The sequence below is a fragment of the Letharia columbiana genome, assembly GCF_014066305.1.
Source record: "Letharia columbiana isolate WasteWater2 chromosome Unknown xpSc0000098_s1, whole genome shotgun sequence".
In the NCBI taxonomy this organism is placed as follows: domain Eukaryota; kingdom Fungi; phylum Ascomycota; class Lecanoromycetes; order Lecanorales; family Parmeliaceae; genus Letharia; species Letharia columbiana.
In genome coordinates, this window is record NW_023501174.1 from 2,583 (window position 1) to 18,708 (window position 16,126).

The 16,126-nt window shown below is 28.0% G+C and overlaps 1 protein-coding gene across 1 annotated transcript; it reads left to right on the forward strand.

The window, feature by feature from the left end:
* Nucleotides 1-2,630: 2,630 nt before the first annotated feature.
* Nucleotides 2,631-3,854, forward strand: HO173_013275 (uncharacterized protein; the record flags this gene model as incomplete). Its single annotated transcript, XM_037315098.1, has 3 exons — nucleotides 2,631-3,099; nucleotides 3,141-3,428; nucleotides 3,550-3,854. The coding sequence occupies 3 exons, from the start codon at nucleotides 2,631-2,633 to the stop codon at nucleotides 3,852-3,854; spliced, it is 1,062 nt and encodes a 353-aa protein (XP_037158012.1).
* Between the last annotated feature and the right edge of the window lie 12,272 nt (nucleotides 3,855-16,126).

Consider the following 16,126-nt stretch of genomic DNA (forward strand, 5'->3'; position numbering starts at 1 on the left):
TATCGAAAAGAAATAAAGATAATATATTAATTAGTAATATAAATTTTATATTATCTTCTATCGTAGTAAAATCTTTCGAATAATAAAATAGCTATTAAAGTAAGATATCGAATAATTTTAATTTATCTAAATATATATCGTTTAATATTTCTTTTATAAAGATTATAGTAATAAACTATATTAATATAATAGAGATAATAAATTAAGTTATAATAATATTCTTCGCTTATTAAATAATAATTTAATATAGAATTATAGTAGAGTATATAACGTAAGATCTTAAAGAGCTATAGCCGTATTCTTAACGATAATAGTCTTATTACTATTTAATTTCTTCGTAATATTCTTTATATTTATCTATTATAATTTCTTCTTTTTTCTTTTAATTATAAAGTATTAAATTAAATAGCTAATTATATTATTTTAATTAAAATTAAATAACTTATATAATATAGAATCTTAAAGTAAGCTCTATATTCTTAATAATAATAATTTTATTATCGCTTAATTTCTTTATAGTATTCTTTATAATATTCTTATAATATTCTTCGTAGTATTCTCTATATTTATCTATTATAATTTCTTCTCTTATTTTTTAATATAATAAAGAATAATAGACTAAGTTATAATAATATTCTTCGCTTATTAAATAATAATTTAATATAGAACTATAGAGAGTATATAATATAAGATCTTAAAGAGCTAAGCCGTATTCTTAATACTAAGAGATCTTATTATTACTTAATTTCTTTATAATATTCTCTATAATATTCTTTATAGTATTCTCCGCATTTATCTATTATAGTTTCTTCTTTTACTTCTTAATATAATAAAGATAATAAACTAAATTATAATAATATTCTTCACTTACTAAATAATAATTTAATATAAAATTATAGAGAGTATATAACGTGGGATTTTAGAGAGCTAAGTCGTATTCTTAATAATAATAATTTTATTACCGCTTAATTTCTCCGTAATATTCTTTATAGTATTTTGTAGTATTCTTTATATTTTATTTTTATATTTATTTTTATAATTTTCTTTTATAATAATATTTAATTTTTAATGCTATAATCGTCCGTATTAAATTCTTCTCTTATTAACATTATTATAGTAATAATTAATAAATAATAAAAAATAATAAATATAAATTATAATAATATTCGATCTCGAACGCGTTTAATATAATTATAATATTTAAATATTAATTTAATTTATCTATCGCTAACTTAAAAGAAGTATATAGAGAAATTAAGCTCTTTTTAAGAATCTTTTAACGCGTTTATAAGTAGTAATAGATAGTTATAATTATATTAATAGAATTCATTAAGAAATAGTCTAGAGGTTAATAGTAGGCTTTAATAGATAAAGTTATATCTAAATCGAACGCGTTTTAATATAACTATAATATTTAGAATATTAGTTTAATTTATCTATCAAAAGAGTATATAATAAAGAATATTTTTATTTTATAAGTATTTAACGCGTTTATAAGTAGATAGTAGAATAATTATTAGGCTGCGCTTGATAACCTCGATTATTAATAATAGCAAATTTTAAGAAATAATTTAAAAATATTAATAAATTTGGTAAAAATTTTTTAAAAAAAAAAAAAAGCCAATCATAAATTCGGGTCCTGTACGCTTTTTAGTTAGACCGGCTGAGTCAGCCCGATAGCCCTCCCGAGCTCCCTCATCAAAAATTTGTATGTAGAAGTTTTACACTTTGAAGTACTCAGCTTGCGATATATACAGTTACTTCATAATTCCTCAAATTGTAGAGCTCGCTTTGCGCTTTCTAACGCTGTAAAAATTATGAAGTTTGGCCTACTATTGGTGGATTAAATGGATATTCAAATATGGTAGTCATGGTAGTCACACCAGACGCGTCCGGGATCGGATAATAATCCTTCCACCTGTTTGTTATTCTTCCACCATTCTACCAATTCTACCAATTCTACCAATTCCACCAATATGAACACAATCGTCTTCGGTACCCCTCGCCCAATTAGAGCCCCTTACTGACGCCCCCAGGCCACCCCTCGGCGAATCCGCTACTGCTGGCAATCGAGGCCGCAAGCGAGCCCAACAGCTACCTACTACTACTCATAAACGCGTTGAAAGGCCCTCAAAAAGAGCCCGAACGGATACGTCCTCCCCTACATACTCCTCCCAAGCCAGCGATAGGTGGGTTAAACTAACATTCAAATATTGTAGTCACACCAAACGCGTCCGGGATCGGATAATAATCCTTCCACCTATTTGTGTACTTTTTAACCATTCTTCTTCCACCATTCTACCAATTCTACCAATTCTATCAATTCTACCAATTCCACCAATATAAACACATTTACCCTCGATACCCTCGCACTCAGTTAAACAAGAGGAGGATCTACAACAGGCGAATGCGGAGAACACTGCGGAGAACACTGCGGAGAACATTGCGGAGACAGTCATCAGCAGCAGTGACACAACAGGCCTACTCTCCACGGTCTCACACCAATCCACTCAGCCAGTGCAAGAGAAGTCACTACAGCAGGCGAATACGGAGAACACTGCGGAGAAACCAAGCGACAACAAGGCCCCCAGCACCAAGAACAGGCTCAGCTCTCCAAGATCCCACGTCATATGCTCTCCACGATTCCACATCAAATCATCACTCAGCAAGCGGAGAACACCACTGTAACTTGGCCTGTCATCCCCACTGCATTGAGGAGTAAGAGGAGGAACTACAACAGGCAAATGCGGAGAACACTGCGGAGAAACCAAGCGGTAACAAGGCCACCATCGTCAAGAACACGGCTCAGCTCTCCAAGATCCCACGTCATATGCTCTCCACGGTTCCACATCAAATCATCACTCAGCAAGCGGAGAACACCACTGCAACTTGGCCGTTCCACATCAAATCATCACTCAGCAAGCGAAGAACACCACTGCAACTTGGCCTATCATCCCCACTACATTGAGGAGCAAGAGGAGGAACTACAACAGGCAAATGCGGAGAACACTGCGGAGAAACCAAGCGGCAACAAGGCCACCATCGTCAAGAACACGGCTCAGCTCTCCAAGATCCCACGTCATATCAGTCATCCACTCAGTCAGCCACTCAGCTAGCCACTCAGTCTAATACTCTACAAGAGGAGGAGCAAGAGGAGGAACTACAACAGGCAAATGCGGAGAACACTGCGGAGAAACCAAGCGGCAACAAGGCCACCATCGTCAGGAACACGGCTCAGCTCTCCAAGATCCCACGTCATATGCTCTCCACGGTTCCACATCAAATCATCACTCAGAGAAAAATACTGAAGCGGAGAACACCACTGCAACTTGGCCTGTCATCCCCACTAGAGGAGCAAGAGGAGGAACTACAACAGGCAAATGCGGAGAACACTGACGGAGAAACCAAGCGGCAACAAGGCCACCATCGTCAGGAACACGGCTCAGCTCTCCAAGATCCCACGTCATATTCCACGGTTCCCATCAAATATCACTCAGCAAGCGAACACCACTCAACTTAGCCTGTCATCTCCACTAATTAAGGAGTAAGAGGAGGAACTACAACAGAATGCAAATGCGGAGAACACTGCGGAGAAACCAAGCGGCAACAAGGCCACCATCGTCAGGAACACGGCTCAGCTCTCCAAGATCCCACGTCATATGCTCTCCACGGTTCCACATCAAATCATCACTCAGCAAGCGGAGAACACCACTGCAACTTGGCCTGTCATCCCCACTGCATTGATATGGTACATCACTGCAATGACGTCACAAGAGGAGGATCTACTGCGACGATCACAGTCAATTGGGCCTCTGCAGGAGGGACATCGGACGATGCATATTTGGACGAATTGAAACCGTCCGATGTCTACAGCTATCTCATTATTCGAAAGATTTCACTGCGGCAGGAGATATTGTGGGATTCACACCACTAATTGGCACGTTATCTCCATTTCTTTCCGGTATTCCAATACTTCTTGCCATGAGGACATGGCCTTTCTCTATTTTTTGTAAGTCCCAGGGCCAGTCATTACAGCAAATCGGCCTATACCTATACCCCGAGGTCTTTACCCATAATCAACTATATATAACCCTAAACCGAGTTACCAGCAAGGCCGGCCTATCAATTATAACCCCAGGCGATCTACCAAGAAGACAACCCACTCGACCGACGAGGTGTATCAAGAACAAGGTTATCAAGCAGGTGCTTCTTTTTTAAGTAAGGACGTGATTGGTCAGCGATCTGTAGTGATAGAAGTAGGCCATTTGCCGCATAGAAAGCAAGCAGAGTCCGATTTAACTTAGAGTTAGGGCTTTTACCTTCTTTATTAATTTCGTAGTGGTGGAAGTAGGTTAAAAACGCATAGTAAGCGATCAGAGTTCGATTTGTACTTAGGGCTAGGGCTAAAATTCCATTTGATACTTTTGAAGTACTTAGCTTGCGATATATATAGTTACTTTATAATTCCTTAAATTGTAAAGCTCGCTTTGCGCTTTCTAACGCTGTAAAAATTTTGAAGTTTGGCCTACTATTAGTGGATTAAATGGATATTCAAATATGATAGTCATGGTAATCACACTAGACGCGTCCGGGATCGGATAATAATAATCCTTCCACCTGTTGGTGTGTTTGTTATTCTTCTATTATTCTATCAATTCTATTAATTCTATCAATTCTACCAATTCCACTAATATAAATATAATCGTCTTCGATACCCCTCGCCTAAAGGTTACTCAACGTTTCAGGCACATATACCCCTTTTGCCCGCCTCTTAGAGCCCCTACTAACGCCCCCAGGCCATCCCTCCGCGAATCCGCTACTACTGGCAATCGAGGCTACAGTCTAACAGCTATCTACTACTACTTATAAACGCGTTGAAAGACCCTTAAAAAGAGCCTAAACGGATTTACAGCCATCGTCCTCCCCTATATACTCCTCCTAAGCCAGCGATAATGCCTTTCAACCCAGCGATACTACCTCTCAAGCGTCTTCCTCCCCTATTCGTTCTTTATCACCCTATAAATATATTTACTCTCGATACCCTCGCACTCAGTTAAATAAGAGGAGGATCTATAATAGGCGAATGCGGAGAATACTACGGAGAAACCAAGCGGCAATAAGGCCACCATCGTCAAGAACACGGCTCAGCTCTCCAAGATCCCACGTTACATCAGTCATCCACTCAGTCAGCCACTCAGCTAGCCACTCAGTCTGATACTCTACAAGAGGAGGAGCAAGAGAAGGAACTACAACAGGCAAATGCGGAGAACACTGCGGAGAATACTATGGAGAACACTGCGGAGTAACCAAGCGGTAATAAGGCCCCCAGCACCAAGAACACGGCTCAGCTCTCCAAGATCCCACGTCATATACTCTCCACGGTTCCACATCAAATCATCACTCAGCAAGCGAAGAACACCACTACAACTTAGCCTATTATCCCCACTATATTAAGAAGTAAGAGGAGGAACTACAACAGGCAAATGCGGAGAATACTACGAAGAATACTGCGAAGAACACTGCGGAGAAACCAAGCGGCAACAAGGCCACCATCGTCAAGAACACGGCTCAGCTCTCCAAGATCCCACGTCATATCAGTCATCCACTCAGTCAGCCACTCAGCTAGCCACTCAGTCTGATACTCTACAAGAGGAGGAGCAAGAGGAGGAACTACAACAGGCAAATGCGGAGAACACTACGGAGAAACCAAGCGACAACAAGGCCCCCAGCACCAAGAACAGGCTCAGCTCTCCAAGATCCCACGTCACATGCTCTCCACGGTTCCACATGAAATCATCACTCAGCAAGCGGAGAACACCACTGCAACTTGGCCTATTATCCCCACTGCATTAAGGAGCAAGAGGAGGATCTACTGCGACGATCATAGCCAATTGGGCCTCTGCAGGAGGAACATCGGACGATATATATTTGGACGAATTGAAACCGTCCGATGTCTTGCTCTGATAGCTATTTCATTATTCGAAAGATTTCACTGCGGCAGGAGATAATGTGGGATTCACACCACTAATTAGTATGTTGTCTCCATTTCTTTCCGATATTTCGATACTTCTTGCCATAAGGATATGGCCTTTCTCTGTTTTAATCCTCTATACTCGATATACCTTTCTAATTAGACCTTAACGCGCCTCTCTCCACACATATATACCTATATACTATATAGATTAAATTAATTTTGTAGTAGTGGAAGTAGGTCAAAAACGTATAGCAAGCGATTAGAGTTCGATTTGACTTAGGGCTAGGGCTAAAATTCCATTTAACTTAGAAAAATCCAACTTCATTTAACTTAGAAAAATGAAAAATCCAACTTCATGAATTTAATTCATGGGTCTTTACTTATATTATTTAATTACTTTATTAACGCTATAAATTTAATTATAATAAATATACTATTATATTTTTATAGATTAAATTAATATTTCTAATTACGAAGCTTATTTTATAAGATAGAGAGGAAATTATTATTATTATTCTCGCTATTATTTAATTTAATAATATTAAATCTTTTTAATAATATATTTATAGAATTAAGTTTTCTTTTATAATATTTAATTATAAAGTTAAATATAATTAATTTCTTAATCTAGCGAATCTACTTTATATTAAACTCTTTTATTATTATAAAATAATATAAATTATTATAATTTAAGATTATATAAATAAGATACTTATTATTTTATAAGTAATATCTTTAATTCTTAAAGTCTAATATAATCGTATAAAGTTTCTTATTATATATATCTTAATAAAACTTAATATCTTTAAATTTATAATTAGAAAATATAATAAAATATTATTATATATTCTTATTTAATTAAGTAAATATATTATCTATATCTATATTAAAAGTATTAATTTTTATAATAAATAATATTTCTTAATTATAATATTTTAATATAAATATAATAATAAATACTCGCTTAAGTATTTTAAAAGTTTTATATACTTTTTTATTAAATATAAAGAATAATTTAATCTTATTTTTCTTTATCTCTTAAGTTAGGTCTATTAAAAATATAATTATTTATAAAAAGTCTTATACGAATTATTAATAGAAGTTTATAAATTTTAAAAAGATTAAGATATTCTTAATAGACTTTAATTCTAATTATTTAATAATAATCTTAATACGTAATAGCTTTATTTAAATATTATACTAGTTTATTAAGAATCTTAAAAAAATAATCTTATTTATTAAAAATATAATTATTTATAAAAAGTCTTATATAAATTATTAATAGAAGTTTATAAATTTTAGAAAGATTAGAATATTCTTAATAGACTTTAATTCTAATTATTTAGTAATAATCTTAATATATAATAGCTTTATTTAAATATTACGCTAATTTATTAAGAATTTTAAAAAGATAATTTTATTATAATTAAAAGTATATTTCGATAGCTTTATATAAAATTAATATTTTAATAATATATATAATATTTTACGTATATACTTCTAATATAACTCTTTTATTTTAAAATAAATTAATATATTATTTAAATATATTATTTAAGAAATATTAATATATAACTTATATATTTTATTTATATAAATTTAAAAGATTATAAAGATATTTATAAAATTAAAAGATATTATTTAATACTCGAATTAGTTATAATAAATTCGAAAGATAATTTTCTATTTATCTCTCTTTTATATTTATATTTAATAATATATATTATAAATATTAATCTTAATAAAGTATTTTATATATATAAATCTTTTTAAAATTTCTAAAAGTAATAATAATAAATAATTATTCTTAATTATAATTTTATTAAACTCTTAATAGTTAATATATAATTATAGCGAATTATTTAATTTCTTAATAAATAGTATTAATAAGCTAATTTAATTAATTAAAAGTTAAATTTACTTTCTTTTAAGCGTAATATTTAAATAATTTTTAATCGCTATAAGTTTATTATATAATATATTATAAATTAAATTATTTTTAAGTATCTTTCTAAATAGTAAGTTAATTAAATATTTAATTTAATTATATATATTAAAATTATTAAATAATTTTTCTAAAAAAAATTATAATAAATTTTTAAATTATTTAAATATATTAAAGTTATTTAATTATATAATATTATATTATATAATTTTATTATAATTATTCTTACTACTTTTAAATAGAATCTAATATAAAAGAAACGCTTATTCTAGATTATATATAATTATTATATTAATTAATAATATAAATTATTTTATATTTATTATTATAATATTTATTTATATTTTATTACTTATAAGAAAATCGCGATAGATCTAGAATTACTTACGCTAATAAATATTTAAATTAATATTATAAATTTAAAAGAAATTAAGAATAAAATTATATTCTTATATATTTATAATATATATCTTTAAGATTTACTCTTACTTTTTTCCTCAACTATTTATAAAATTAAAAATTAAATTATATCTTTTATATAAAAATATTTAATAATTATTAATAATATATACTATTATTAATATATATTTAAATTTAAAAATCTATATTTCTTTAATAAAAGATTATAATATAAAGATTTTCTTATTATTAATATTTATTAAAATAATTATCTTATACTTTTTATTTAATATAATAATTTTATCTCTTAATAATAAAAAGCGAGGTTATTAGTATATATAAAAGAATAAGATAGAGCTAAGCTTGAAAATCTTAAATTTATATATATAGTTAATTATTAATTCGAGTTCTATACGCTTTTTAATTAAATCGACTAAATTAGCTTAATAGCCCTCTCGCGTTTTCTTATTAAAAATTTATATATAAAAGTTTTATACTTTAAAGTACTTAGTTTACGATATATATAGTTACTTTATAATTTCTTAAATTATAGAGCTCGCTTTACGCTTTCTAACGCTATAAAAATTATAAAGTTTAATCTACTATTAATAAATTAAATAAATATTTAAATATAATAGTTATAATAGTTATATTAGACGCGTTCGAAATCGAATAATAATTCTTTCACCTATTTATATAATTATTATTCTTTTATTATTTTATTAATTCTATTAATTTTATTAATTAATATAATTTTTCGATCTAATATAAATATTAATCGTCTTATATATTTCTTTTATCTTAATTAGAGTCTCTTATTAACGCCCTTAGATTATCTCTTAATAAATTCGCTATTACTAATAATCGAGGCCGTAAGCGAGTTTAATAGCTATCTATTACTACTTATAAACGCGTTAAAAGACTCTTAAAAAGAGTTTAAACGGATACGTCTTTCTCTATATACTTCTTCTAAGTCAGCGATAAATAGATTAAACTAATATTTAAATATTATAGTTATATTAAACGCGTTCGATTTAGATATATAATATCACTTCTTTTTACTCGTCTCTTAGAGCCTCTACTAACGCCCTTAAACTATTTTCTCGATAAATTTATTACTATTAATAATCGAGGCCGTAAGCGAGCTTAATAGCTATTTATTACTACTTATAAACGCGTTAAAAGACTCTTAAAAAGAGCTCGAACGAATACGTTCTCCTCTATATACTTCTTCTAAGTTAGCGATAGATAAGTTAAACTAATATTTAAATATTATAGTTATATTAAACGCGTTCGAAATCGAATAATAATCCTTCCACCTATTTATATAACTATTCTTCTTTTACTATTCTATTAATTCTATTAATTCTATTAATTCTATTAATTCTATTAATTCTATTAATTCTATTAATTCTATTAATTCTATCAATTTCACTAATATGAACACATTTACCCTTAGTACCCTCGCACTCAGTTGAACAAGAGGAGGATCTACAAGAACACTGCGGAGAATATTGCGGAGACAGTCATCAGTAGCAGTAATACAATAGACTTACTCTCCACGATCTTATATTAATCCACTTAGCTAATATAAGAGAAGTTATTATAGTAGGCGAATACGGAGAATACTACGGAGAAATCAAGCGATAATAAGGCCCTTAGTATTAAGAACAGGCTTAGCTCTCTAAGATCCCACGTCATATACTCTCTACGATTCTATATTAAATTATTACTTAGTAAGCGGAGAATACTACTATAACTTAGCCTATTCATCCCTACTATATTAAGAAGTAAGAGAAGAAACTATAATAGATAAATACGAAGAATACTGCGGAGAATACTACGGAGAAATTAAGCGGCAACAAGTTATTATCATTAAGAATACGGCTTAGCTCTCCAAGATCCCACGTTATATTATATTATCTACTTCAGTTAGCTACTTAGCTAGTTACTTAGTCTAATACTCTATAAGAGAAAAAGTAAGAGAAGAAATTATAATAGGTAAATGCGAAGAATACTACGGAGAAACTAAGCGGTAATAAGATTATTATCGTTAGAAATATAGCTTAGCTCTTTAAGATCCCACGTTATATACTCTCTACGATTTTATATTAAATTATTACTTAGTAAGCGAAGAATACTACTATAACTTAATCTTATTATCTCTTACTATATTAATAAGTAATATAAGTTACTATAATAATATTATAAGAGAAGAATCTACTACGATAATTATAGCTAATTAGATCTCTATAGAAGAAATATTAAACGATATATATTTAAATAAATTAAAATCGTTCGATATCTTACTCTAATAGCTATTTTATTATTCGAAAGATTTTACTACGATAGAAGATAATATAAAATTTATATTACTAATTAATATATTATCTTTATTTCTTTTCGATATTTTAATACTTCTTATTATAAGAATATAATCTTTCTCTATTTTTTATAGATAATTATTACGAATTAATTCTTTATACTCGATATATCTTTCTAATTAAATCTTAGCGCGCCTCTCTTTATATATATATATCTATATATTATATAGATTAAATTAATTTTATAATAATAAAAGTAGATTAAAAACGTATAATAAGCGATTAGAGTTCGATTTAACTTAGAGCTAAGACTAAAATTCGATTTAACTTAGAAAAATTTAACTCCATTTAACTTAGAAAAATAAAAAATTTAACTCTATAAATTTAATTTATAGATCTTTACTTATTATTTAATTAATAATATATTTAATATTATAATAATAAGTATTAAACTTTATTTTTTTTTTCTTACTTAATTTATAATTATATATTTTATTATTTATAATAAATAAAGACCTATAAATTAAATTTATAAAGTTAGATTTTTTATTTTCTAAGTTAAATAAAATTAGATTTTTTTAAGTTAAATCGAATTTTAGTCTTAGCTCTAAGTTAAATTAAACTCTAATCGCTTACTATATATTTTTAATCTACTTTTACTATTATAAAATTAATTTAATCTATATAATATATAGATATATATATATAAAGAGAGATACGCTAAGATTTAATTAGAAAGATATATTAAGTATAAAGAATTAATTCGTAATAATTATCTATAAAAAATAGAGAAAGACTATATTCTTATAGTAAGAAGTATTAAAATATCGAAAAGAAATAAAGATAACGTATTAATTAGTAATATAAATCTTATAATATCTTCTATTATAGTAAAATCTTTCAAATAATAAAATAGCTATAAATATCGAATAGTTTTAATTCATTTAAATATATATTATTTAATATTTCTTCTATAGAGATCTAATTAGCTATAATCGTCGTAGTAAATTCTTTTTTTATAATATTATTAATATATTATATAAATATAATAGAAATAATAGATTAAGTTATAGTGAGAATAATAGATTAAGTTATAGTAATATTCTTTATTTACTAAGTAATAATTTAATATAAAATCGTGAAGAGTATATAATATAGGATCTTAAAGAGTTAAGCCGTATTCTTAGTACTAAGAATCTTATTATTACTTAATTTCTCCGTAATATTCTTCGTATTCGCCTACTATCGTAACTTCTCTTATTCTAGCTAAGTAGATTAATATAAGATCGTAGAGAGTAAGCCTATTATATTACTACTACTAATAACTATCTTCGTAATATTCTCCGTAGTATTCTCCGTATTCGTTTACTATCGTAACTTCTCTTATTCTAACTAAGTAAATTAATATAGGATCTTAAAGAGCTAAGCCGTATTCTTAACGATAATAGCCTTGTTACCGCTTAGTTTCTCCGCAGTATTCTCCGCATTTATCTATTATAGTTCTTCCTCTTACTCCTTCTCTTATAGAGTATTAGACTGAGTGGCTAGCTGAGTAGCTAACTGAGTGGATGACTGATATAATATAGGATCTTGGAGAGCTAAGCCGTGTTCTTGACGATGGTGGCCTTATTGCCGCTTGGTTTCTCCGTAGTGTTCTCCGCATTTGCCTGTTATAGTTCCTCCTCTTGCTCCTTCTCTTGTAGAGTATCAGACTGAGTGGCTAGCTGAGTGGCTGACTGAGTGGATAACTGATATGACGTGGGATCTTGGAGAGCTGAGCCGTGTTCTTGACGATGGTGGCCTTGTTGCCGCTTGGTTTCTCCGCAGTGTTCTCCGCATTTGCCTGTTGTAGTTCCTCCTCTTGCTCCTCCTCTTATAGAGTATCAGACTGAGTGGCTAGCTGAGTGGCTGACTGAGTGGATGACTGATATAACGTGGGATCTTGGAGAGCTGAGCCGTGTTCTTGACGATGGTGGCCTTGTTGCCGCTTGGTTTCTCCGCAGTGTTCTCCGTAGTGTTCTCCGCAGTGTTTTCCGTAGTGTTCTTCGCAGTGTTCTCCGCATTTGCCTATTATAGTTCCTCCTCTTACTCCCTTAATGTAGTGGGGATGACGGGCTAAGTTGTAGTGGTGTTCTCCGCTTGCTGAGTGATGATTTAATGTGAAACCGTGGAGAGCATATGACGTGGGATCTTAGAGAGCTAAGCCGTGTTCTTGATGCTGGGGACCTTGTTGCCGCTTGGTTTCTCCGTAGTATTCTCCGTATTCGCCTGCTATATTGACTTCTCTTGCACTAACTGAGTGGATTAATGTGAGACCGTGGAGAGTAGGCCTATTATGTTACTGCTGCTGATGACTATCTCCGTAGTATTCTCCGCATTCGCCTATTATAGATCCTCCTCTTATTTAACTAAGTGCGAGGGTATCAACGCGTTTATAAGTAATAGTAGATATCTATTAGGCTCGCTTACGGCCTCGATTATCAGTAGTAGCGGATTCGCTCAAGGGGTAACCTAGGGGCGTTAATAAAGGCTCTAAAAGGCGGGTAAAAAGGGGTATATATGTCTAAACCGGACGCGTTTAATATAATTACAATATTTGAATATTAGTTTAATCTACTTATCGCTAACTTAAGAGGAGTATATAGAGAAGAATATATCCGTTTAAGCTCTTTTTAAGAATTTTTTAACGCGTTTATAAGTAGTAGTAGATAGCTATTAAGCTCGCTTATAGCCTCGATTACTAATAATAGCGAATTCGTCGAGAAGTAGCCTAGCTCTAAAAGGCGGGTAAAAGGAGGTATACGTATCTGAAATATTAAGTAACCTTTAGGCGAGGGGTATCGAAGACGATTATATTTATATTAGTGAAATTAATAGAATTAGTAGAATTAATAGAATAGTAAAAGAATAATAAATAGATAAAAGAATTATTATTTAATCTTAAACGCGTTTAATATAACTACTATAACTATTATATTTAAATATTCATTTAATTTATTAATAATAGATTAAACTTTATAATTTTTATAGCGTTAGAAAGCGTAAAGCGAGCTTTATAATTTAAGGAATTATAAAGTAACTATATATATCGTAAGCTGAGTACTTTAAAGTGTAAAACTTCTATATATAAATTTTTAATAAGAAAAGTACGAAAGGGCTATTAGACTAACTTAGTCGGTCTAATTAAAGAGCGTAGCGAACTTAAATTAATAATTAGCTATATATATAAATTTAAGGTTTTTAAGCTTAGCTCTATCTTATTCTATTATATATACTAATATATTATAATTATAAATAGAATAATTAATTTAAGATTTTATTAATAATAGTATTTATATATAATAATAATATATATATAAATATTAATAAGATTCTATAAGAGCTATTAATAAGATATATAGTAAATTTAAAAATAACTTTTAAAAGTAGAATCTTAAAAGAGAAAATATTATTTATTATAGAGTAAGTAGATTAATTATAAGAGATAGAATTATATCTAAAAGAATTATAAAAGTAAATATTAAAATAGTAAGTAAAGTATTATAATAGTAATTATAAGACTATAATCTTTAAGAAAAAAAATAAAGTATTATTATAAAGCTTAAATATATATATCTTATAATTAAAGAAAAAATTAGATTATAAATAACTTAGATTTTTTAAAGTATTAGAAAAAATAAATACGTAGATTTATAAGCTAAATCTCTCTACTAAATATAAAAAAATTTATTTTATATTTTATATATTATTATTAAAGTTATAATATTTATATAATAATAATTCGAAGTTATAAATAATTTTAATTAATAAAGAAGAAGAATAAGATATTAATAAGATATTAGATAAAAGAGTTTATAAGAGTAAGACTAAATATCTTATTAATTAAAAAGACTTTTTATTTTATAAAGCTTTATAAAAATTAATAAAGTATCTTAAAAATATTAAAAGTATAATTAAGAACTTCGAGTAAGTAAAAAAATTATATAAATTAATATTTAAGATAAAGTTAAAAATATAATTATTAAGAGAAATTAAAAAGTAAAAAAAATTACGAAAATAATAATAGTAAAGAGTTTAAATAGATGAATAAAATTATAATTAAAAGGTTTAGCGAAAATAGTTAAAATACTTATAAGTTAATTTTAAAGCGTTAAAGCGTTATATATAATAAGAAAAATAACTATTAAAGTTATATATATAATTATTACTATTTAATATTAATTTATTTATTCTCTTATATTAAAAAGTAATTTTTTATTTAGAAGATTTATTAAATAATAAAAAGACTTAATATAAGAGGCGATAAAAGAAGTAATAGAAGAAGCGACGAAGATAATAATATTATATCGAAGTTTCTTAACGCGATAAGCTATTATATATATTAATTATATACTCTAATATATATTAATTAAAATTTATATTATTTTATATTTAAAGAATAATATAAATATTCTTATTAAAGCGAATTATAGCGAAGATAATAGCTTAATAATAAGAGAGAATTAAGTTTATAATATATATATAATCTCTATAAGAATATTATCTATATTTATATTAGCGTAAATTAATAGAAAACGCGATATAAATTATATAAGAATTATATATAAGAGTATATATATAATAATAGTAAAAGAGCTCTTAATATATATTAGCGTAATCTATTACGAATTAATTCTTTATACTCGATATATCTTTCTAATTAAATCTTAGCGCGTCGTATATTATATATATATATCTATAGATTATATTAATATTATAATATTAAAAATTATTTCTTAATAAATAATAGTAATATCTAAAGATTACTTAATAGAAGTTTATTAAATTTATTCGCTTATTTATAATACTAGTTAATTACGCTACGCCTCTATCTATCTTAATACTTATATCGCTTATCTATTAATAACTTAATTCGTTATATAGAGTTATTATACGTAAATAAGTATATAAGTAAATAAATCTTTTAATAGACTATTACTATATCTACTTTCGATTTTATTTTATTTATCTCTAGCTTTTTAAAAGATTAAATTTAAGACTTAATAGCTTAAATTTAAAATATATTAAAAACGAAAATAAATTAACTATATAATAAGTTTCGCTAGTAATTAAGTTAAATTCTTTTAGTTATTTAGCTAGCTACTTAGTTAGCTACTTAGCTAGTTACTTAATTAATACTATCTATTTTATTAGCTTAGTAAATTACTTAGTAAGTTACTTAATTAAAGTACTTAGTTAAATAAGAGAAGAAGTTACTATAATAGATAAATACGAAGAATACTATATAGAATATTACGAAGAAATTAAGTAATAGTAAGACTCTTATTATTAAGTATATATCTTAGCTCTTTATAATTTTACGTTAAGTTATTACTTAGTAAATAGAGAATATTACTATAATCTAACTTACTATCTCTATATATCTAGATAATATTATATTATAGTATATTACTATAATAAGTATATAAGAGAAGAATCTATTAC